The sequence below is a fragment of the Bison bison genome, unplaced genomic scaffold (genome assembly GCF_000754665.1).
Source record: "Bison bison bison isolate TAMUID 2011002044 unplaced genomic scaffold, Bison_UMD1.0 scf7180017864495, whole genome shotgun sequence".
Lineage (NCBI taxonomy): Eukaryota > Metazoa > Chordata > Mammalia > Artiodactyla > Bovidae > Bison > Bison bison.
Genome location: NW_011495054.1, coordinates 9,020,860 through 9,044,788, shown reverse-complemented (window position 1 = coordinate 9,044,788; position 23,929 = coordinate 9,020,860). Strand labels below are relative to the sequence as shown.

General features: G+C 51.2%; 1 protein-coding gene across 1 annotated transcript in view; it reads right to left on the bottom strand.

Moving 5' to 3' along the window:
- MYO18B (myosin XVIIIB) overlaps positions 1-23,929 on the bottom strand; it is a 232,628-nt gene that overhangs the window by 130,221 nt on the left and 78,478 nt on the right. The window contains exons 19-23 of the mRNA XM_010828851.1: positions 21,394-21,577; positions 20,395-20,617; positions 16,545-16,654; positions 6,753-6,818; positions 1,671-1,799 (exon numbers count right to left, since the gene is read on the bottom strand). Coding sequence (XP_010827153.1) covers positions 1,671-1,799; positions 6,753-6,818; positions 16,545-16,654; positions 20,395-20,617; positions 21,394-21,577 — 712 coding nt within the window. The remainder of the gene's footprint in view (positions 1-1,670; positions 1,800-6,752; positions 6,819-16,544; positions 16,655-20,394; positions 20,618-21,393; positions 21,578-23,929) is intronic.

The following is a 23,929-nucleotide window of genomic DNA, read 5'->3' as shown; positions in this document are numbered from 1 at the left end:
AATAGGATAAGGAGTAGAAATATTATACAACGGGGTCAACTCTCACATGCGGATTAGGCACAAAAGTCACTGTGCAAGGCAAACTCCTGGAAAATCCCTGAAACCTGCCCACAAGAAGCAGTGGCCATAATGATGCTGTCGGTTGATATTTAAGGAAGAGATACCAGTTCCAGTGCATTTAAACACAAGCCCACGCTTCTCACTCTTGAGTGTGCAGCAAATCTCCAGGAGGGCTTGTTAAAACACAGGTGCCTGGGCTCCAGCCCAGAGCGTCTGATTCAGTGAGCCCGGGGCAGGGCCCGAGAATCTGCATTGTGCACAAACTCCTAGCTGATGTGGATGCTGCTGGTCTGGGGGCCACACTTTGAGAACCGCTGACCTAGGTCATTCTAATCAGAGGTGGGAATCAAGCTAAGTAAGAAGCCACCATCACAACAGCCAAGGCTTGCTCAGCTGGCACAGCGCCTCCCACAGGCCAGACACCACCTGGAGCATGTTATAGCAGCTCAGTCCTCACTACAGCCCTATGAAGGTAGGTGTTATCATCATCCCCGTTTTACAGATGGGAAAACTGAGGCACAGAGTGGTACAGTCACTCGTCCAGTGTCACACAGCTTCTCGGAGGTGGAGTCAGGATCTGAACCCCTGCAGTGTCGCTGCAGGCAGAGCCCAGGCTCTTAATTTAGCCTGTTTCAAATTGTTCCACGGCATAAACTACCTGAGCACAACGGGCTGGTGAGACAGCTGACAGTATTTTCATTATTAATCTTCTTGCCTTTTTCTATTCTTACCAAGTAAGTTTACACGTTCACAGAAGCTGGGGGCACGTGCACTAAGACTGTGCTGGTGGCAGTAATTAGCAACACTAGGGCAGCGGCAGCTGGTACTATTACCGAGCAGCTACATGTGGTATGTCCTGTACTACATGCATGCTACCTCACGTCACCTCCACTCAGCAACTACGTGGTAGTGGTGAGATTCAAACGTGCTTCCTGTCTGCCTCTAGAGCCGTGCTGTGTTCTGCATCGTGCAGGCTGCAGAGAGGAGACTCAGCTCTGGAGAGCTCTGAGGATGGTGGCCTAGAGCGGCTCAGGACTGCAGATTCTGACCCTGCCCTCTGGTCCTAAAGGCCTCCGTGGACAGGTCCTGCCCATGCCCTGTCTGCTGGTCCACAGCAGCCAAGTTCTCCAGAGATGGGGCAGACTGAAATCATTTCCAGCCCAGGAGGGCTTGGACAACCTCTGGACATCCTGACCAAGGCTCTCATCAGTGGGGATTTGATGTCAGTTCAGTTAGTTCAGGCACTCAGAAGTGTCCAACTTTTTGTGACCCCATGGACTACAGCACACCAGGCCTCCCTGTCCATCACCAACTCCCAGAGTTTACTCAAACTCATGTCAACATCCTAGAAACAGCTGTATCATCTTACAAAGTATCCGTCAAAGTCTGATCACCTGGACAGAGTGTGGGCACCAGCATGGGAGATGGGCAGACCTCCTTGCCCACCCCAGACTCACTGGACCATGATCTGCACGCTAACAATATCCACTGGACATTCGTGCACAAGCGCAAGTGTGAGAAGCAGGGATGACAGCCCCTGGACCAGTGTGGAGGACGCTATGCCAGATCCCACACCCCTGCCAGGTTCACGCGACACTCAGCGCCCCCACCTTCAGCTTCTTGAATCCCTGGCGAGAGAGAAAGCCCCTGCAGGCCGCCTGGAACAGGACGATGCTCTGAGACACCAGCTTCTCCCGCTGCTTCTCCAGCCTGGACACCACGCCCGCCTTGAGGAAGACCTGGAGGGAGGGAAGGCTGCAGGTGACTCTCCACAAATGCATCAGACTGTCTCACGTGGGAGGGGCTGCAGCTCAGCCCCGCTTCTCCTGAGTCCAACCAAAATGTTTGTGAGCAGCTGCCCTGGACCGGGGTTCTAAATGGTCAAAGCACCTTGTCTCCTGAGGCTTCCTCTTTCCCTTCTCTTGGCCCCCAGGGCTCCACAGTGTGGCCCACACACCTGAGTGTGGTCACTGTCACCACCCGGGGGGTTGTTAGAAATGCAGCATCCCAGGCCCCACCTCAGACCTGCTGAATCCAGACAATCCCTAGGGGGACTCAAGCACGTTTGCTGAGAAGCCCCTCACGTCTCCGGGTCCTTGCACCACCCAGGGATTGTGGTCAATGAGGATTCCCAGGCCCTGCCCCAGGGGCTGCAGAACCAGCAGGCTGGGTGGCATTCCTGAGTATGCATTCTGTTTTGACAAGTGCTGCTGGCCAGGAGAGAAGAGCTGCCCCAGAAACACTCGGTCCTGCCTCAGAAGGAGGGGCAGAGAATGCGGGGAAGTGGGGGCAGCCCTCCTCAGTCAGAAGAGGCCGGGGCCAGGCTGGAGCCGCCTGTGGGAGGCACACAGGCATAGAGTGGAAGACAGCTGGAGGCTCACAGCTCTGGGCCTCAGCTCTCAATAGCGGATGCAGGCTCCCGCGGCAAAGTGATTAGTGCGTTCTCGGCTCCCACAGGGCTGTCCCTCAGAGACGGCGGGGAACAGCGGAGGGTTTTCAGAGTGAGCCTGAAGCTCTGGGGCCAGGCCTGCCCTGGCCAAGGTGCTGGGGTCACTGCGGCTGGTGTCGCCTCCCCACAGGTAAAGAAGAGACGTGCTCATGCCGCTCATTTTCTGAGCACAGTCTCTTGCGTTACTTCACCAGATTCGGTTTGTAGCCCCAAAGGTGGCCAGCCGCTGGAGAGCACCATCTTAATCGCTGATACTGTCAGGTAATCTGCGGCATTATCCGTTAATGGCTCACACAGACAGAGCCCTCACACTGGATCTGAACCAGATGCTTGATATGCAGGCAAAACACCTGACATGGAGAGTCTGAGACGGTAGTTACCACAACCCCCTCTCCTGCAATGGTAGTTACCACAACCCCCCTCCCCACCATTAAAAAATCATTTTTGGCTGCATCGTGTGGCATGTGGGATCTTAATTCCCCAACCAGGGATCAACCCCTAGCCCCCTGCACTGGCAGCAAGAAGTCTTAACCACTGGACCACCAGGAAAGTGTCCAATCCCCACATTTGATGGAGGGAGAACCTAGGGCTAAAAAAGGCATGTTTTTGCCCAGATCCTCTACTGCCAAATGGTAACACGGGGATTAACTTCCCTCTCTGACTCCAGAGGAGACCATGGTTGTCACTGAATGTAATTAACATTTGCATGGCATCTGCATTTTGAGAAGCTCTTCTCCTATGTCCCATTTTAACTCGAGTTCACGTGGCTGGTGAGCAGCAGAGCTGAGACTTGATCCGGGAACCTCGAGCCCACCTCCTGCATCCATCACATCGTCGGCATGAGGAGCTTTCATTTCCTGGCTCACGTGGTACACAAACATCAGGGGTGTGTGGCCGAACAGTAATCTGATTCCAGGTGGAACCAAGGGTCTCTGGCGAGTCTTCATCCCCTTAAACCTGTTTTCTGTAACCATGACCAACCACTCGGCCAGCCCCGCGGCAAACCTTTCCTCGGAGGGAAGGTGGAGATTAGCGCACCCCATTGCTGCTAATTAACTCTGTTCTGTAACCCTCCATCACTTTACACAACACTTCCTATGAGCCGGGCTGCCAAGACAATCAGCCTCGTTGAAACAAAGACGCGATTGACTCATTACCTATCAGATTGCCTCAATAATGACTGTATTAATTTCACAAGCTAGTGAGTCCCAAAAGCCGCTGTTAAAAAAAAAAATCAATGATCAAAGTGATGACAGCACTAGTCCGTATATTACAAAAGTCGGCAGGCGCTGCCAAAGCTGTTATTGATTAAGTATGAAGCTTTCATTAAAAAGATAATTGGAAACGACCATACACAGAATGGGAATAAGTCATCCCTCTGTAGAATCGTGATTTTTTTTTTTTTCCTTTTCTTTTTCTTTTAAGAGCACATCGCCGTCCAGGAGGCTGACGGCATGTGGAATCCCACCTTTTTCACAAATGTCGTGGCCCTCGGCACAGGCCTCAGTGAGGCACTGGAGGCGAGAATCACAAAGGAAAATCTAAGTGATTCACTCTTTGTGGATCCAGCTGCCTACTGGACCCAAGCAGAGTGTAATGTCCCAACATCCCCTTCCGAATGGGATCTCTGGGACCCGCTGTTAGGCACACTGCTTTTGCTCTCAAAGTGCTGCAGGCCCGGTTTCAACATCTAATGTGGCCATTGCTCTCCTGTCTAATACTCCTGAGAAATTAGCCATTCTCTCTTAGTAATTTTCCAGATTATAGGCACTTCCCTGGTGGCTCAGACGGTAAAGCGTCTGTCTAGAATGCGGGAGCCCTAGGTTCGAGCCCTGGGTTGGGAAGATTCCCTGGAGAAGGAAATTTTCCAGATTAGAGGAGATCAATTCTTTAAACATTAAAATGTTACCCTGTTTGACAAGCATCCTGCCCCTGCTGGCAAATGCCTACCACAAACAATGACACACCACCCCTGTCAAATGACAATGTACTGATCCCCACAGCCGACTTGGGATGCAGAAAGCAGAGGGTCCATTTTAGAGATGGGGGAACTGGGCTCAGAGAGACGTCACTCTTCCACATTCGCACTCTGAGGCAGTGGTGGGGCCTGAGTGTGGACCAGCTCAGTCTGTTCTCTCCTATTTGCAGCCTTCCCACCTATGAAGCGATGAATCTGACAAAGCATGAGACCTGCATCTGCCCTTAAAGATGGCAGTCTGCCACCACACCTGGCTTCCAAAAGGACATGTGGACTTTGACAGGCTCTGGATGGTTTCTTCGTGAACGCCAAGCATGACTCGATATTCGTCCTGCGTCATCAGGGGTGCTCTGGCTTGCAGACCTTTCTCTCACCGCCCTGAGACTGTGAGGAGTGACTTCTCATTTGGCTCTTTTTGTCTTACTCTGCATTACTTGCTGGGGTCAGAAGGACTGACTGTGAAACTCATGAAGTAACTAGGCACTGATCTGAACCGGGCTTCTCCAACCTAGGCACGTCCTCGGATCCCCTAGGGAGCCTGTTACAACTCAGACTGTGGGGCTCCCGCTCCAGGATTTCACAGTGGTGTGGCTGGGGTGGCGGCGCCTGAGGACGTGTGTTTTCAGGAAGCTCTCGGGCGATGCTGAGGCAGCTGGTCCAGGGATCACACCTTGAGAACCGCTGTTAGTCTAAAAGGATGATGTTCTTGGAGCTGAAGAAGAATTCCTCTGATTAAATAATTTGCTGTATATTTCCATGAGTAAACAATAGAACCACAGCATTTTGAAAAGAAAGTGGGAGGACTTCCCTAGCAGTCCAGTGGTTAAAACTCCATGCTTCCAATGCAGGGGCCATGGGTTTGATCCCTGGCTGGGGAACTAAGATCCCATGTGCCGTGTGGTGTGACAAAAAAAAAACAAAAGGAAAAGAACTTGGGCTTTGGACTGGTACACATTTCCATGGGAGCTGTGCTCCTGGATCCTGAGAGGAACTGGAAAAGGGCTGACTTCCCAGAGGTACAGTTTCCTCACTGGTGAAGAAGGGATATTATAATCATGTCAACAGAGACTGTGAGGGGAAAAGACGAATAACATATGATGTTGCTTAGCACAGCACCAGGCTTGTGGTGGGGCCCAGTAACCCATGGCTTTATCTCCTCTGCTGGAAATGTCCACAGAACGTCCTGTGGATCAGTCAGGTTGGGACCACAGCAGACTAACAGCTTCTACCACAGGCTTTAGGAGGACCAAGAAGGCTGTGGGGGAGGCTGGTGTGTCTAGGGGGCAAGGACTGGCATGAATGACTGTGAGCTCTCTGAGGAAAGAGGTGTGATGGGGCAGGACACTTCACTCTGATAAGAGGCACTCAGGCCAACAGTGCCCCCAGGATGGGCTTCTGGAAACCAGGGTCCTGCCCCAGCACTGTACATGGTACCTGAACATGGCAGCAACTGACAAGGGTTTCCTGGACGACGTTAATCACTCAGAAGGTAACTAAGTGGGGAGATGGTCCTCTAGTCTCCTCTGCCTCCAGCTTGTATTCCTAAATGTTGTCCCCACTCTCCTCCCACCACCTGGTCCTTGAGTCTACAAACTCTGTAGCTCACTCCTCACACTATGACCCACTCACTCTGGGAGGTGGTAATGGGTCTTCTACTGAAACAAGTGGGTTGAAGGCCCCAGGGTCAGGTCATCTGGGGAGTCCTGAACACTGTATGTTCCCTCATGAAAACTTTGAGGATGCCTTGAGCATGTTAGGGCTCCATGAAATTCTTCTCTAAGTGTTTAAACTTTTTCTGAAAGGCTGCTGGCCCAACACCCATTTGGAGAAATCTATGTCCCTCAGCTCTGAAATTTTATGCCTTCTTCTCATGCCCTCTCCTCTCACTCACTGCTGCTAATCCCTAAGACTACAGCTGTGTTACATGTGGTTGCAAAGTAAAAGCTGCAAGGCTTCGAGTGAAAGTGGGCCTTTCTGAGGTTCAGAAAGTTCTACTAAGGTCCAGATGTGAACTCTGCAGACCGCTGAGGTCCCTGAGAGTGTCACCTCTAATAAATGATAGTCCTCAATGGTCTCTCCACCCACACTTACCACATTTTATCTTAACAGCCTTGTCATATAAGGAGGGCAGAGAGTCACTAGCCCTGCATTCAGCTGCGGGAAAAGGAGACACACAGAAGTAGCAGAAGCTGAGGAGGACAAGAGTCAGGTCTCATGTGGGTCCCTGATGTCATGGGTAGAACGGCAAATGAAGGCCCTACTCACCTGGCTGTGCCCCACGGCCACGGCCTTCTTCTCCAGGTCCAGTGTCTGCAGGAGCTGCGCCACGGCCTGGGAAGGAGAGGACAGTTAGAGGGGAAGACAGATGGCGGGCTGGAGACTCCCAGAGTGGATGGTCAGCTTGCTGGAGGGCTGACACCTGGAGAGAGCAGATGTCTCCCATGTCTGTGAGCTAACAGAGTTCCACCTCCCCAGGAAAGTGCACAGATGGGCACGGGCTGGGTACTGACTGTGTGCCGTCACCCTGCTGAGACCTTCACAGGCACCATCTCGCTTCACCCTCGTGGCAGCCCCAGGTGGGTCGTCACACTAGCATACCCATTTCATGGAGGAGAGAACCACAGACGCAGAACAAATGGAGGATGTGTCTGCTACAGAAAACAGCATGGTGAAACCTCAAAAAATGAAACACGTAACTTCCATATGATCTAGAAATTCCACTTCTGGATATATACCCAAAAGAACTGGAAGCAGGGACTTGAACAGATACTTGTACACACTCAGTTCACACTGGCATCATTCACAGTAGCCAAAAGCTGGAAGTAACCTAAGTGTTACTAAACGCAGTGGTGGCGACAGCCATGGGATTAAGAGACACTTGGTTCTTGGAAGGAAAGCTATGATGAACCTAGACAGCATATTGAAAAGCAGAGACATCACTTTGCTGATAAAGGTCTGTCCAGTCAAAGCTATAGTTTTTCCATAGTCTTGTACAGATGTGACAGCTGGACAATAAGGAAGGCTGAGCACCGGAGAACTGATGCTTTAGAATTGTGGTGCTGAAGAAGACTCTTGAGAGTCCCTTGGCCTGCACAGAGATCAAACCAGTCAATCATAAAGGAAATCAACCCTGAATATTCACCAGGAGGACTGATGCTGAAGCTGAAGCTTCAATCCTCTGGCCTTCTGATGCAAAGAGGCAACTCATGGAAAAGACCCTGATGCTGGGAAAGACTGAGGCAATGGGAGAAGGGGGCAACAGAGGATGAGATGGTTAGACAGCATCACCAACTCTATGGACACGAATTTGAGCAAACTCTGGGTGACGGTGGAGGACAGAGGAGCCTGGCGGGCCACAGTCCACGGGTCACAGAGACTCAGACATGAGTTAGGGACCGAACAACAACCTAAGTGTCCATCAACAGACGGACGGATGAACAAAAACGTGGTGTATATACCCAACAGAATATTAATCATGTTTAAAGGGGAAGGGAATTCTGAAACAAGCTACAACGAGGATGAACCCTAAGGACATTATATTTAGTGAAATAAGTCAGTCACAAAAGGACAAATGCCATATCATTCCACTTATATGACATACCTAGAGCAGTCAAATTCATAGAAAGTGTCCATAGAATGATGGCTGCCGGCGGCTGGGGTGATGGGGATGGCAAGTTAGTGTCAATGGGTACAGACTTTCAGTCTTGCAGAAAGAAAGAGTTCTAGAGATGGATGGTGGTGATGGCCACACAGGAGTGTGAAAACACTTAATATTGCTAAACTGCACACTTAAAAATCTCTAAAATGCTAAATTTTATGTTATGTATATTTTGCCACAATTTTTAAAAAATGGAAAGAAGAGAATTCCCTGGTGGTCCAGTGGCTAAGACTCCACACTCCCAAAGCAGGGGGCCCGAGTTTGATCCCTAATTAAATTCCACCCACCATAACTAAGAGTTTGAAACTAAGACCTGGAGTAGGCAAACAAATACATATTAAAAAACCAAAAACAAAACAGAATGAAGGCATTTCCCCAAGGTTATAAGTTACACGAGCCAAATTCGAATCAGGGTGTGTCAGGCCACACTGCAACCGCCATGTCTGGACTGCTGCCCAGGCCCAGGCCAGGGGCAGAGGGCCTCAGGCCACTGGGGAATTTACCCCCGTGGCAGCCACCCCAGCGCCCTGTCCTCTCACCCACTGGCCAGGGACGGCCGGACTCTCCCGAATATGGCCACTAACCCTGTGTTCCTGGCCTAGATGAGGGAGGGAGAGTCCATGTTTAATTCATCAGTTTCCTCTACCGCATCTGGTATACAGCAGGAGCTCGATAAATATGATGAGATCCAGTGAGGGTGGAAGCAGGGCAGGTTGGAGTGGGGGAGTGGGGAGAAAGGCAACGCCCCCTTCAGGAGAAACAAATTCACCTGAGATCCCTAGACTCTGCCTTGGCCAGGCTGCCAGCCATTTAATGGAATCTGGCTCAGACAGTAAAAAATGTGCCTGCAATGCGGGAGACTCTGGTTCAATCCCTGGGTCAGGAAGATCCCCTGGAGAAGGGAATGGCAACCCACTCCAGTATTCCTGCCTGGAGAATCCCATGGACAGAGGAACCTGGCGGGCCCCAGTCCAAGGGGTCACAGAGAGTCAGACATGACTGAATGACTAACACTTTCTGTTTCCTCTTGTCACAGAGGCTGCAGGCTCTGGAGCAATCCTGTCAAGAGCTCTGTACCCTCGGACAAATGCAGGTCCAGCTTGGTCCCTTTGTGACTCCAATTCCCCTCCTGCTCCATCCACCCCCACACCAGCCCTCTTGGACTTCCCATTCACTGAAAATCACCCACTGGTTTTTATCTACAGAATAAATTGTCAGAAAAGTCATTGTGACATTCCACCAAGAAAAAGGTATTCTGAGACAGAGTAAGTTGGTAGATGAGTTTCAATTCCATGGATCATAGCATCACAGAAAACTTCCCAAAACACACACACAAAAGAAAATGCTTATTAAAAGTCCAGACCAAGGCTGTAATCTGGGGGGAAGTTTCCTTCTCTGACCTCTGAGAAGAACATTCCATAGCGTCCCCTCCAAAAACTCAGTGGTTTCACTTAATATTGCATTGTAGCCAAAATTGCTCCCAGGGAGCTACAGGCAGCAAAATGCAAAAAAACCAACATATCCAGAAAACGTTTTTTTCCTCTCTGCACAAGAGGAAAACAAAGTAAAAACTGAGAAGCATTTATTCAAGAGAAACTTCTGGGCCTTTAATAATGGTGGGAAGTTTGTGGTAACTGCAATCAAGACTCCCACCAGGCTCTGTCACTGCAGGGGTCCCACTGGGGTGAGGCAAGCAATGAAAACTAGCTGCTTTGCTGCCAGAAGGGGTTCACATACAGGGAGAAAGTGAGCAGAAATCCCACACCCAGAACCATCATCAGAAACAGTAAGTGATCTTGGCACCAAACGAGTGGAGAAGGTCAGTGGCACAGCTAGCCTAAGACTGTTTTCTGGGAGGGGCAAGCAGTGGGGCCGTAATTAGCCAGGTTCCTCTAACAAGGAGATACTGGGAATGGGATGGTCACAGTCGGCCGTGATAACCATGCCCCATACGTTCCTGGCCATCTGGAAAGCTATCCACGCGCACAGGAAGGACTTGGCAGGTGGAGGCGGGCTGAGGCACTTATACATTCCTACCCAAACATAAGGCCACGCGCACAGGCGGAAAATACGAAGAGCCACACAGAAAGTAAAATCTGTGGCACAACTACAAATGCCTGGATGCTGGACGCACTTTCCAAACCACACAGAGCGCCGTAAAATCACTGTACAAATCAGATAAAAGGTCACACATTCAAGATGTTTGACCCCAACCTCTGCTGACCACTAAGCTGTGCTGGCATGGGGTCAACCCTTGAGAATCCACAATTTCTAATAAAAACAAGAATTTTTATGAAGTGAACAGAGACAGTAGCAGTCTCACACCACAGGGGAGACAGACTCCATAAATCTAGTCCTATTAAGTTACTAATTGGGAAAAGGTTGGGATCTAGACACGCAATATTTTATTATTGAAAATGTCCGGTTTTCAAGAGAAAATTACAAGACATGCAAAGAAATTAGAAAGTGTGACCTATGTTCAAGGAACAAACCCCCAAAATCAGTCGCAGGAAACCCTCTGGGGGTGTAGATGCTGGCCTTAAAAAAGACTTCCAGACAGCTCTCACAAGGCACACAACGGGCTTAATTAGCTCACATGTCTGGCACGTGCTGAGTCTCCATGAGGACGAGTAGGCGGCGGAGGTTCTGAGGTTATAAGCTCCTCAGGGGCACTGTGGAGTGATGACACACCCTCAACCTCCACCACTCTGGGCTCAAACTGCTAGGCCCTGAATATGCCCGGGAGAGGCCCAACTCAGCCTCCAATGACACGGTCCCCGTGTCCTCCAACTGTTCACGGAGGTTTCTCTCCAATATTTAGCGAGGATGCCTCCCTCCCCCCAGCAAACCACACAGTCTGGCATCTCACATCAAGCTGTACATGCCAGAGCGGCTGCAGAAGACTCCAGGAACCAGAAAGGGCCGTGGCCGGGAAGGGCTCCCTACTCACCCCTCCACAGGTCGCACGATGCAGGGACCCAGGGCTGTGGGAATGGACACTCTCCCGATCACCCTGCTGTCAGGACCGCACCTCCTCTAGGAAACCCACACCGTGGCCAATGGCTGCCATACGTTGGGTACCTACTATGTGCCAGGCACTGTTATGCCCTGTCATACACTGCCCCTGGTCATACAGCTATCAAGCCTCAAGGGGCACAGATAAATGGAAAGAGAGATGGCGGAAACCAGGATTTGAACCCAAGTCTGTCTCTAAACCACATGCTTTTAAACACCAAAACTTTTACACGCTGATGAAAACATTCCATAAGGGTTAGGACTACGTCTCTGTTCTTTAACTCTATAGTTTCTTGATTATAAATAGTATGTCTGGCACGAAGCACAAGCAATATGAACAAACATATAAATAAAAAACGCACATATTTGTATAACTGGGTTGGTTAACACTAAACAGAAAACAAGCAGAATCATTAAAACAGTAGACCCAAACTGGAAGAAGATGGCAAAGTGAGAAAGTCAAAAATGATGAACAAATTCCAGAGGGCTAAGGCTAAGGCTATGGGAGGGCTTACCAGGTGGCTCAGTGGTAAAGAACCCACCTGCCAATGCAGAAGACACAGCTTCGATCCCTGGGTCAGGAAGATCTCCTGGAGGAGGAAATGACAACCCACTCCAGTATTCTTGCCTGGAGAATCCCATGGACAGAGGAGCCTGGTGGGCTACAGTCCATGGAAGTGAAAAAGAGTGGACACGACTGAGTGACTGAGCACGCATGCACACAAACACAAGGCCACGGGAGGCCCTGAAAAAGTCATTTGGCACCCTCAGAATGGACAGCTTCCTCTCTTCCTCTCTCCCTACCCAAGGCCCCCAGACACAGGCTCATGGGAACCTCTCCAAAACAGAAAAGGACTCGGGGACAAGTTCAGAGGAAATCAGGAGTATCCACCATGGTCTGAGATGGAACAAGGGTGGCTGCCTTTGAGAAGACAGGCATGCCATAATTATGTTCAGATCAAGTCCCCAGGGACAGAGATTTGGTGGCTAGAATCAATCCTCACTGTGGACACTCTGAAGGGAAGAGGGGACCGGGGGTTTCCTGTCATCCATCAGGGAGACCTGGAAACTCCTGCCTCAGCAGCAAAGAGATAAGGGACCAGAATCACAAAGCCGATGTGAACCTAACAAGCTCTTCCAGTAACCTTTCTGAGACACCCTCACGGTCACTCTGGGAGGCCTTCAGTGTAGGTTAAGGCATACTCTTAGCCAGATGGGAAAGCCTGGGAGAGAGGAGAAGAACCCACCATGATTAGAGGGTGAGACGGTCATTTTGGAGACCTGAGCACGTGCCTGGGTGTCTAGAAGAGACAGAGGCATCCTCAATGGTCGAGGTCAGCGTGAGGACACTGCTCCCTAGAAAGGACCAGGGGATGGGCAGAGTAGATTTGACTTCCTTCGTAATTTTGCTTAAGCAAGTTCAAATAATAAAGATCTGGTCTTTGATGCCATGCCCTTGCTGATAACCTTCTAGTCTGCCATCACTGACCACCTGATGAACCTGATGACCACTAGTCTCTGCCCCTGCTGACGATGACCAACATCCTCAGACCCTTTTCTTCTACCTGGCAGCATTTATGCGCCAGCCACACTGGATCTGGATCTGACTCTGGACCTCTGCACCTGCTGACCCCAATGTGGCTTGCCCTGCACTCTTTCTCTTACTTGATTCCTCCAAACTGTTCCAGAAAGCTCTATTCAATCATCACTTGCTCTGTCTTCCCTGTATGTCCTACCCTCAACCCCTGCTGCAAATATCAGAAGCTTTAGAGGTGTTCCCTGGGACCTCCCAGAGCCCCCTCTCTGTCTAGGAATTGCTAATTTTCATCCTTCTTCCTCAGGAGATTGTCTTCTGTTCATCCTCGTCTCTCTGGTGGCTAGCACAGGGCCTGGTGCAAGGCAGGCACTTGGTGACAGCTGGATGGAATCGATAATAATTATTTTAACATCATGACGGCATGTTCTGTGTAAATCTTCACCAAATACTCTGCCTGTCGTCAAACGGCTTCCATTCCAAAGTCCTGTGTGAACGTGAAAAGATGCTCACCAGCCCTGGCCATCAGGGGACTGCAAGCCGAAACAACGACGAGATACCACCTCACACCCGAAAGGGTGACTACAAAAAACACCCCAGAAAATAACAAATGTTGGCAAGATGTGGAGAAACTGCAACCCTCATGCACTGTTGAAGGGAATAGAAAATGGTCCAGCCATTATGGAAAACAGTTTGGAGGTTCCTCAAAAAATTAAATATAGTATTACCATATGATCCAGCAGTTCCACTTTGAGGATGTACCCAAGGGAATCAAAAAACAGGGTCTCAAAAGAGGCATCTGTACACTGTGTTCACAGCAGGGTCATTCACAACAGCCAAAAGGTGGCAATAGCCCAAGTGGCCACTGACAAGAGGATGGATACACAAAACGCTGCACACAGGATCCAAGTCAGCCTTCAAGGGAAGGGAATTCTGGCAGGTGCCACTACTTGGTGAGCCCTGGGGACATCATGCTAAGTGCCATCAGCCAGTCACAAAGGACAAGCATTGTATGAGTCCACCTATATGAGGCTCCTGGAGCAGCCAGATTCACGGAGACAGAAAGCAGAATGGTGGCTGCCAAGGCCTGGCTGGGAGGCAGGATGGGGACGCAGTGTTTCACGGGGACGGTTCCAGTTTTGGAAAATGAAAGGAGTTCTGGAGCTGAAGGGCCGTGATGGTTACACAATGAATGCACTTACGGCCACTAAACTGTATGCTTAAAAATGGGTTAAGGTGGTAAGTTTTATGTTATGTGTATTTTACCACAATACATAGTAAAGAGCCCTGTGTGAGGAGTTTGAGAGCCTGGGTTCAAATCCTGGCTCTACCACTGCCCCATGGCCTGGCTGGGGTTGGAAGCCTCAGTTGCTTCTGCTGTGAAATGGGGATAATTCCAAGAGCAGGGAGGCTTTATCAATTGAGGGCTGTTTCAGAGTGAAAGTCGGTAGGGAACCTTTTCACATTACACCTGATATTTTGTGATGAGAGTTTGTGCATCTGCAGTTAAAAAAAAAAAAAAAAAAAAGGCATATGCTATTTTTGTTTCAGGAGCACAAAATCCAGCAGGGACCCTCCAAATGAGAGTACTTCACTGGGAGAGAGCCTGGTTTAAGCACCATGTGTACGCTAGGCACACGGGGGACATGCCGAGGCCTGGCTCACACCCTGCCAGTGAATTCCCTCTGCTGCCGTCTAGCGTCTAATGACAATATTGACCTTTCCTATCTGTCAGGCTTGTCTTATTAAATCCTGAGGTCTTAAATGCTTTGCACACAGAGGCTGACAGTTTGCCCACCCAAGCACGTGTTCATGTATAATTCATGGTGTATCGTGCTGCTTGGCAGATGAATATTTATCAGCTTTTTCATAAGAGGCAGGCTGGCATTTCCTTTTGTTGCTACCAAAATCCTATGCTGCAGCAAATGAAATTTGTGAGCAAATAAAAAAAAAAAAGAAGAAGAAGAAGAAGAAGAAGCAGCGAAAACTCCCCAGTCCATTCTGCTTGTAATTTTCCACTTTCCGAGGCCTCCAGCGTGTGTGTGTGGAGGTGGTTTCGGTCTGGCTACGAGAGAACTGCTGAGTCGTCCAGAATAGAAACGCTTCCATATGCTCCCCCCGCCCCCGCCGAAAACTCCCCCACGCCCCACTTCTGCACTGCCTTCAACAGCAGAGGAGCCCAAGCCCCTTTCGGTGGCTCCAGTCCAGATGCTCTGGATGGAGATCAAGACTGGGGGGTGGGGGCAACCAAGGATAAGGAACCCCGATGAAGCTTGGTCCACAGTGGCTGGTGCCACTGAGCCAGGCAATTTCGTGGTTTCCACAGTGGGATGCCCCCCAGGGAGGGGACAGCCCCGCGCCACACCAGCTGGGGTCTGAGGTCCCCTCCCCGGGGGTGGACGCAGGAGCGCCCTGAGAAATGCCGCTGTGTCTGAGGGAGGGAGCCTGTGCCCTGGTTCCTGCTGCAGAGGACAGCCAAGAAAGGGCTGAAGACTTGTGCCTCCGCTACTGGCTCTTCTCACCTTGCGACTCACTGACTGAGGATTCCAGGCAGGGAGGTCAGGTGCGACGGGCGCACTCACTGGAGGGGAGTTTCAACACAGCTGCGAATGCAGAGTCTGCGTGGCCTGGCTGCCACCTCTCTGGCCTTGGAAGATGGTGATGACGATGACAGTGACCATCACAGTTCATACATAATGAGCCCTTACTATATGCCGGGCCCTGCATCAAGCACATCATTACACTACTACGTACAATCCACCGGACGCGCCACTGAGGTTGGTGTTATCACTGTTCACATTTCACAAATCAGGAAACTGAGGCAGAAAGATGGACTAACTCATCTAAGTTCACACAGTCCCAGCTGGGAGTCAACTGCAGGGCTGTGTGACTTGAGCCCATGCTTTCCTAACGACCCTTCATGCAATCAAGAAACTTGAGTTCAAGGGCAAAACCCACGAATGCTTGGCTGTGTGGCCTCAAGGCAATCAGTCACCTCTACGAGCCCACGTTTCAGCATTCACAAAAGAGGCGCGATGGCTCATTTTGCAGGGCTGTTGTGAGGATGCACTAGGGCTTTGCAAACTGTCAAGAGCTCTGTCATCATTGATCAGCCGGTGGCTGTTCTCAACAGAAACATTTACTGGGGATTTTGCACTAGGAGTGAAGACTTCTGCCTCCAGAAGTTTATGTAGAGATGGAGAAAGGAGACATACAGGGGCAGCAACACAAGGTTAGGTACGTGTCTTCATTCATTCATCCGACAGGCAATTTATTAAGCACTTGCTCTGAGCCCGAAAACACACAGTCCCCCCAAAAAATGTTATTTCAGACATGGCTAAGTGCTACACAGATGTTTAAACAAGAAGATGCGATGGAGAATAACACGAGGAAGATTTGAACAGCAAGATGACACTGGCCTGGCCAGGACTGGGGAGAGGCGACAGCCCTCTGTGCAAAGGCCCTGAGGGGAGTGTTTGGGACCACAAGCCCTTTTTTCACAGACTCTCAGGGCGCAACTCCCTATAGGAATGATGACCTTCCACCCTGCTGGGAGCCTCCTACCTGGGACCTACTCTTCCCGTGGTTCTAATTCTTTTTCTGCACTTCCTCAGGCAGGGTTTCAGAAGGACCACTCTGTGATGGGCAGTGTTGTAAGTGACACTGCAGGGGGCATGGTCTGGAGTAGGGGTGCGGGTCAAACGTCAGGACATCCTCATCTCTGCCCCCGAGACCCAACTCTCAGATCCCAGCTGCCCCAGCTGCCCCCGGGCTATCCTCTGCAGAGCAGAAGCATCTGCGCCTCCACATCTCCACCCTACCCCCATCCCCCACCCCCAGGTCCATGTACCTTCCTCTCGTCCACTCCTTCGGGGGCTGATATGAGCTCCTTCACAAGCGCAGGGTCCAGCACCTGGAATCTTCGGCGGAACTGAGTGAGCCCCATGTGGTCAGCGTAGCCTGGGGTGTGGGGAGCAGGAGAAGAACAAAGAATCTGAGTGAGACGCCTGGCCCAGGGGTCTACTACCAGCCTTGCTACTTACCTGCTGTGTGCACTCACTTCTTGGGGCCTCAGTTTCCCTGTTTGCTAATATAAGACACTGGGTTCCATCAGCATTTGCCAAATGCATTCCCCAGAACACAGACCCTGTAAGAGGCTCCACTGAAGCCTGAAAAAGCTGCCCCCTCCTCCGCCTCTTGGAAGGTCGTGATGTGTATCAACACCAAAGTCAAAGGCTCCAGAACCTCTGCAGGGACGATGCCTGATTAGCTTGACTTAACCCAGAGTTCTCCGAAGTTGCTGGACCATGGGAAAATGTTTTGATCTAAGGTTTTACCCCCCACAGACTGCGCGTGGGAAACACTGCATCAGGCCATAGCTAAGGGTTCTTTTAAATCTACAGTAGGATGCACACAGCTGCACCCTTCTGTGTGGAAACTGAAAAGCTACTGAGAGAACGTGATGTTCGAGCTGGCCTCTGAGGGGCTGTGAGAGTCTGCGAGAGGGTTTTGTGTGGAAGGAAGTCCAGGCAGAGTAGGAAAGAGGTCTGTCCCAGTCGCGGTGACACCATTCACAGAGTGCTCACGTGTGTAAGACACTAGGATAACAGCGTCCTTTTCGCAGAGACCCTGGGGCCTATGTTGCTCTCCTGTCATATAGACGAGGACACTGAGGACCAGAGCAAGTCACGGGGCGCAGAGTGACATGGATCGTAACTCTCCCTGGGGGAGACAAACCCAAACAAGATGATGTGATGGAGAATGACAGAAGCCAGGATCTGAATAGCAAGATGACTCTGGCCTGGCGAGGACTGGGGAGATAAATGTAGGCAGCGACAGTCACTAATCCAGCAGAGAGGAACCAACAGTGGGGCCCCTCTGTTGAGAGATGAGCAGGGACCAGGTGCCCAAGGGACCTAAACGCACATTCCAGACCTCAAGGCTGACCACACAGAGACCTGGAGGCTGGGGGGTTATCAGGCTGCCGTTGTGAGTCAGACATGGGTTCACATCTCCTATCTGCCCTGGTTAGCCCTCTGACCAGTGACAGATGACTCTGGTTTCTTTGAGATTCAAGTTCTTCAGTTGTTCAATGAGAGTAATAACAACTTATTGACCAGAGACGTATTAATATGTCTTTGGTTACCCAACTGTTATTGACCAGAGTGTTTCAATATTCATTTACATAACAAATCGCCAGCCAGGGGCATTAGTTTCTGCAAAAATCCCCTGGTCAATAATGTGCTAAGATCTCTTGTCACACAGTCATGACAAGGATTAAATCCAATAATGATTACAGGAAAAGAAGCTAACGTGTTTTGAGCACTTGGCCATGTCCAGGCACTTTTCTCATTCCCTTACTAATTCACCATCCCACTCAACGGCTCTCTGAAACCTGAGCTGCTACAGGACAGGAAAGGGAGGCACGACCTAGGGGCCTGACAGTGTCGACCACGACCACGCACAGGCCAACCGGCTCCAGAGTCTGGGCTGTGCCCACCAGGCTGCCCCGCATGTGACATGTGGTGAGCATTTACTGTCTGCCGGGCTCTGTGCTAAGCGCTCTGTGAGAACATCACCACTGAGTGTGTGTGACCACACGGTGCCCGAGCATCTGAAGCGCCCAGGAAACAGCCTCTGCGTATGTGCCTCGTGTGTGCCTGTGTCTATGCGTACAGGCACATCTCAGAGACACTGTGGGCTCGGTTCCAGACCACTGCAACAAATCAAATATCATAAAACTTTTTTGCTTTCTCAGTGCACATAAAAGTTAAATTTATCCTATACATAGTTTATTACGTGTGCAATAGCATTATATCTAAAAAACCATGTGCAGACCTTCATTTAAAAAATGTATTACTGAATAAAAAATACTAACTATCATCTCAGCCTTCATCAAGTTGTAAGTTTTTGTGGGTGGAGGGTTAGAAATACTGCAAGAATGACCAAATGTGACACAGAGATGCAAAATGAGCAAATGCTGTTGGAAAAATGGCACCTACAGACTGGCATGAAACAGGGTTACCACACACTTTCAATTTATGAAAAAAAAAAAAAAAACAACTGTGCTCTAAGCACAACAGAACAAGGCCTGCTTGTGTATCTGTTACACACACACACAGTCCAAATCGTAAATCTGTGACATCAATAACTATGTATGGATCTTTGTATGCAAGTAAATATTTCTCACATGGTGTGAGAGAGACAGAAGTGACTCCGAGCAGAAAACAATGAGGAAACGAACCAGGTCTCGGAAGCAGAAACTGGCAGGAGGCTTCAACCCTTCACGGAGTTGGAAGCCCTTCCTGAGTTGGGCCCTGAGATGGCAGAGGGTGGACACACAGGGAGGAAGGGGACTTGCTGACCGCGCCTACGTGCAAAGGCTCTAACCTCCTGCCAGCCAGGCGCAATCGAGCGGCCTGGGCTGTGACTGGCTCACGCTTCCCTGTGACAGTGTCTGTCTTCCTATGCCTGCGGTTGTGCAGACAGGAGGGGAAATCAATGCGATGCTGGGGGAAGCGAGCGGTTCATGGTTGCTGCCGGCTGCTCCCGGCTTCTCCGCCCAGCACCTCGCGCCCAGGACTCAGTATGAGTGCCGTGGGAGGAGACAGGGCAGTGACCACAAGCTAGGGGGGCAGTGACCGAGGAAATATTAAACAAGTGGGGGCCTACCTAGACTCCCATCAGCCCCAGCCACCCCATCCCCTGACTTCGCCTGAGCTGTTCCTGTCAGGGAGGCAAATCCACAGGGTGGCCAATGGGGTCTCAGAGACAGAAAAGAATGGGAAAATTTCAGATCAAACTCAGCTCAGAAGAAGAGCTAACGGGGGGGACCCTGGTGCATGCCTACTTTCTAAAATATGGGCCTAAAACTTTATTTCTTTAATGGAAACCCCTCCTCCCCCATCATGCCCATCACCTCTTCAGCTGGACTGGGGAAAGCCAGTCTTCCAAAGATGGGGTTAAGCCTCCCCGGTGGGTCCACCCCTCCTCTCCCACATCCACCCAGGTTCACTCATTGTGAACCTGGAAACCCAGGCTCTCCCACACCTCCCTGCCTCTGCACACAGTGCTCCTTTGACCAAGCTTTCCCTCTCCCTGCACCACCCAGAGGTGAGCAGTTGCTTTCTTCTAAGACTCAACGAAGATGTTACCTCCAATGGGCATGGTACCTCCCACATCCCTGCGTGACACATGCCCTGGTCACATCATACAATCATCACCTGTTTCCATATGGATCTCCCAAACCAGGCTGAGCATCCTGAAGGCCAAATATTAATGACTGAAAAAATTTCACCCTCAATTCCAAGGCAGATGCTCCTAAGATGTTTGTTGTTGAAAAGGAAGATGGGCAAGACACACTCCAAGCCTTCCAGGTCGTTGAAGTTGTTGAGTCGCTCAGTTGTGTCCAACTCTTTTGCCACCCCATGGACTGTAGCCGACCAAGCTCCTCTGTCCCTGGGATTCTCCAGGCAAGAATACTGGAGTGGATTGCCATACCCTCCTCCAGGGGGTATCCTGACTCAGGGATTGAACTTCCATCTCCTGCATTGCAGGCGGATTTTTTTTTACCACTGAGCCACCAGGGAAGCCCTGCCTTCCAGGAGTGCACAACTAGTTCAGGAATGGTTAGACTTTAGGCTCAAAGAGCAAGTCCCAGGAGTTAGCGACAAGGTGCTTGCTCCCTGCTCGCCTCTCACCTGCTCTGTGCAGACGCAGCGCCTCCAAAATGTAGGATCCTGCAAGCTGCACCCTCAGTGCGGGGATGTCCAAGGGCAGGGACCTGCCTGCCTCAGGCTTGTCTCCACCAGGCTCTGGTGGAGTCAGAGACCCCTGGACGCCTCTGCTCTCCACCGCTGCGCTCGGCACCAGGCAATGGATGAAGTGTAACTGAGACCGTCTGATCACGCTGATCAATGCGTCCTAGGACCAAGAAGAGATGGGGTCAGGGCCAGAGTGAGACTGACAAGGGTCTGGACACTCCCCAAACATACATTCAGTCTGGTCTGGGCATCTCTGGAGGCCCCTATGTCCTACCACAAGGGCCTCTTATCCATGGCCCAATTTGTACTCATGAGAAATAAAGGACCTCTATAATTATCCTTATTATCATAGATGGAAAAACTGGGACACGGAGAGGACAAAAGAGTGGCCCCAAGCAGAGGAGGCCAGTCACCCAAGAAGAAAACTAGAGCCCAGAATCTTGGCTGGGGGCTTTTCCAGGATAAGATGCTACGAGTCGGCTCCTCAAGCCCTCCTTCCCGTGTCCCACCCACCTAAGCTTAGCCTAATGTCTTGTTACTGGGTTACTGTGTCCAGGTGGCATCTTCACACCAGGGTTGGGTCCAGCCGCCCTCTCTAGGGGAGCCTGGAGGTGGGCACGCCGGCCTTTGAGAGGGGAGAGAGGAAGTGGGCAGAACAGGGCTGGCTGCGATGCTTGCCACCTTGGTCAGGAAGGCGACCTGTTTCCTGCCAACTTCCTGAAGCTGCTCAAATGAGACCAGGGAGCTGAGGCTTAGGCCTCAGACTGGGACGGGTCACTGTGCTGCCCTGAGCCTCAGCTTCTTCCTCGGTGGAGTGTGGGGGTTGGCTGCCTGTCCCTTCAGGCCTGCTGGAGAGCTCAGAGCTGGTGCGCCTGGATAACTTGCCCTGGGGGCGGTGGGGGGGCGTCCACCCCGTGAGAACAGGGCACCGCTCACCATCTGCAGCTTGATCTGGGAGCAGGGGGCTTTCCTCTTCACCGCGGCCAGGCTGCTGGCGAACGTCCTCCGCACCGCGCAGCTCCGCTGCTGGGCCTGCTGGGAGGTGCCCTCCAGGCCGGCCACGGCCCGGCACACGGGGGACAGCTTGGCCCGGGACTGGAACAGGGTCCTCAGCTCCTCCCTGGCAGGTAGGCGGGGAGAGAGAGAGGGGCTTCAGGGGTTTGGGGGCAAGCAAAGGGGACCCTCTTGCCTCTGGACATCTGCTTCCTGAGACCATGTCCTAGCTGCCAAGTCTGTTCATAGTCCCTTCTCCCAGATGATCCTTTGTTCAAGGACAAATGCCAGCATCTTCCTCCATGCCTCTCTCCCTCTCCTAACCTCAGAGCATCTTCCTTCTATTGGATGTTCCCATCACTTACATACCTGCAGGAACTCTGCACAGCCAGCACTTTCTTAGAGGGTAAAATCACCTCAGTTATCTCTAGAACTGGTCTGAGCAAAGCAGGTGCTTAGTCTGTCCAACAGACAGTTTGAGCACCAAGGAGACCCTACCGAGCCCCAGGATGAAGCTGGGACCCAGGGAAGGCCTCAGGCTCTCTGGCTGCCCTGGCCTCTCCCCTGCACTATAAGCCTGTGGGCGACTCCCCTGCAAATCCAGGCCCCAACCAGACCAGCCCTCAAGACTCTTATCCATCCCCACTCTGGGCCCAACTGACTACACAGCCATTAAGAAAATGAGTCTCGCCAGATGCACGGAGGTTGCTAAAAGCAGTTCCATGCCTTGCGGAGCACGCAGACTGACAATGGCGCAAAGATGCTTGGGTTGCAACAGAAGTCTGGGGAGACAGCCTGGAGAGCCCCCTTGAGGCGGGAGCCCTGAGAAGGCAGGCTGTGGGCACCCTGCCTGGTACAGGGAGAGGAGGTGGTGCCCACAGCCCTGACCCTGCATGAAGATGGCCCCATCAGTGGCGCTGGGAGACCCGACCTCTGGTCTGCAGTGTGCAGTGTGGCCTGGGGCAGTCACGGGTCCTCTCGGGACCCCCCGATACACGGCACAAAGGTTCAGTGAGCACAAGCACCTCCCGGGAACCCCCCAGCATCCCCGAGAGACTAGAGGGGCCCAGGAATCACAGTGCTACACAAGCAGTCCTGGTGAATCGGGATCCTGACTGCAGAACCACGGGCCAAGAAGAAGCGCTGTCTGCCCTCAAACCCACCAACCCGTGGCTCTCAAGCCTGCAAGACACCCTGCTGGGATTTACTGCCCCACCTGCCATACTCCTACTCGTGAGCACACGCTGCTCCTTGTCCCAGAAGGTTCCACACTCACCAGGCCACCTGGCTAACCAAGGTGTGCCTGCCCTTCCCCAACTCTATACCCCTCACTCAGCTTGAGGGTTTCTGAGCAGCAGGGGGATTTACAAGGAGGCCACAAGATGTGTGTTGAGGGGTAACCATGAACCAGGTTCCTTAACAAGCCATCCACTCTGTTATGTCACCAAAGCCTTACATCACACTTGTAAGCTTGGCAGCATCATTCCCACTTCTCAGACTGTGAAACTGAGGCCCAGGTCATGCAGCTTGAAAAAGGCAAAAGCAGAACCTGAGCATCTGCCTGACTCCAGAGCTGTGCAATGTGGCCTCACCCAAAAACCCTGAGGTTGCAGAGAAGGAAAGGGGCTGCCCAGTCACCCAGGGGGGCACGGGGCTGGGCTGGCCTAGACTCAGGTCCCCCGGCTCCCCCTACAGCACTCCATGTGCTTGTTACTCTCCTTCTGCCCCATCCTCTGACTAGATCTCTCTCTGGGAGCTGTTTCCCTGAGCCCCCACTAGATTTTTCCAATCAACGCTGACTATCCAGCTCTGAGAACGCCTTCCAAGGATCACTTAGACCCAAATTGTATTCTGACTCTGCTACTCTTTTGTTATGTGGTCAAAGGTGAACCACTTCGCCTCCTGGGGCCTCAGTTTTCTCATTTATAAAATGGGGCTAGGGATACAATTGTTTTAAGGATTAAAAAGACCCTTATAGGAACTTTCCTGGTGGCCCAGTGGCTAAGACTCATTGCTCCCTAAGCAGGAGGCCTGGGTTCGATCCCTAGTCAGGGAACTAGATCTGCATAACTAACACAACATTGTAAAGTTTAAAAATAAAATAAAATTTTAAAAAATAAAATAAAAGGACAGTGAGCTAAGACTTCCTTGAGCCAAAAAAAAAAAAAGACACAGCACAGTCAGATAAATAAGTAAATAAATATATGTATGTTTAAAGACCCTTATAAAGTGCTTCCTCTGCACAGCAGGGAGTTAGTAAATGTGGCCTCAGCTTCACACGCGCACGCACACACACACACACTTCCCCAACAAGCATTTTCCAATAGCTCTCTGAATTCAAGGCAGCCCTCTGCCAGCACATCTGAGCAGAGCAGTCAAGAAATGCAGTCAGCTTTTTTCAGGCTGCAAAAAGTTATCACTTCGGTTTTATGATCCCCTAGTTGGAGGATGTCCATAAAAGTCCTCCCAGTCACATCAT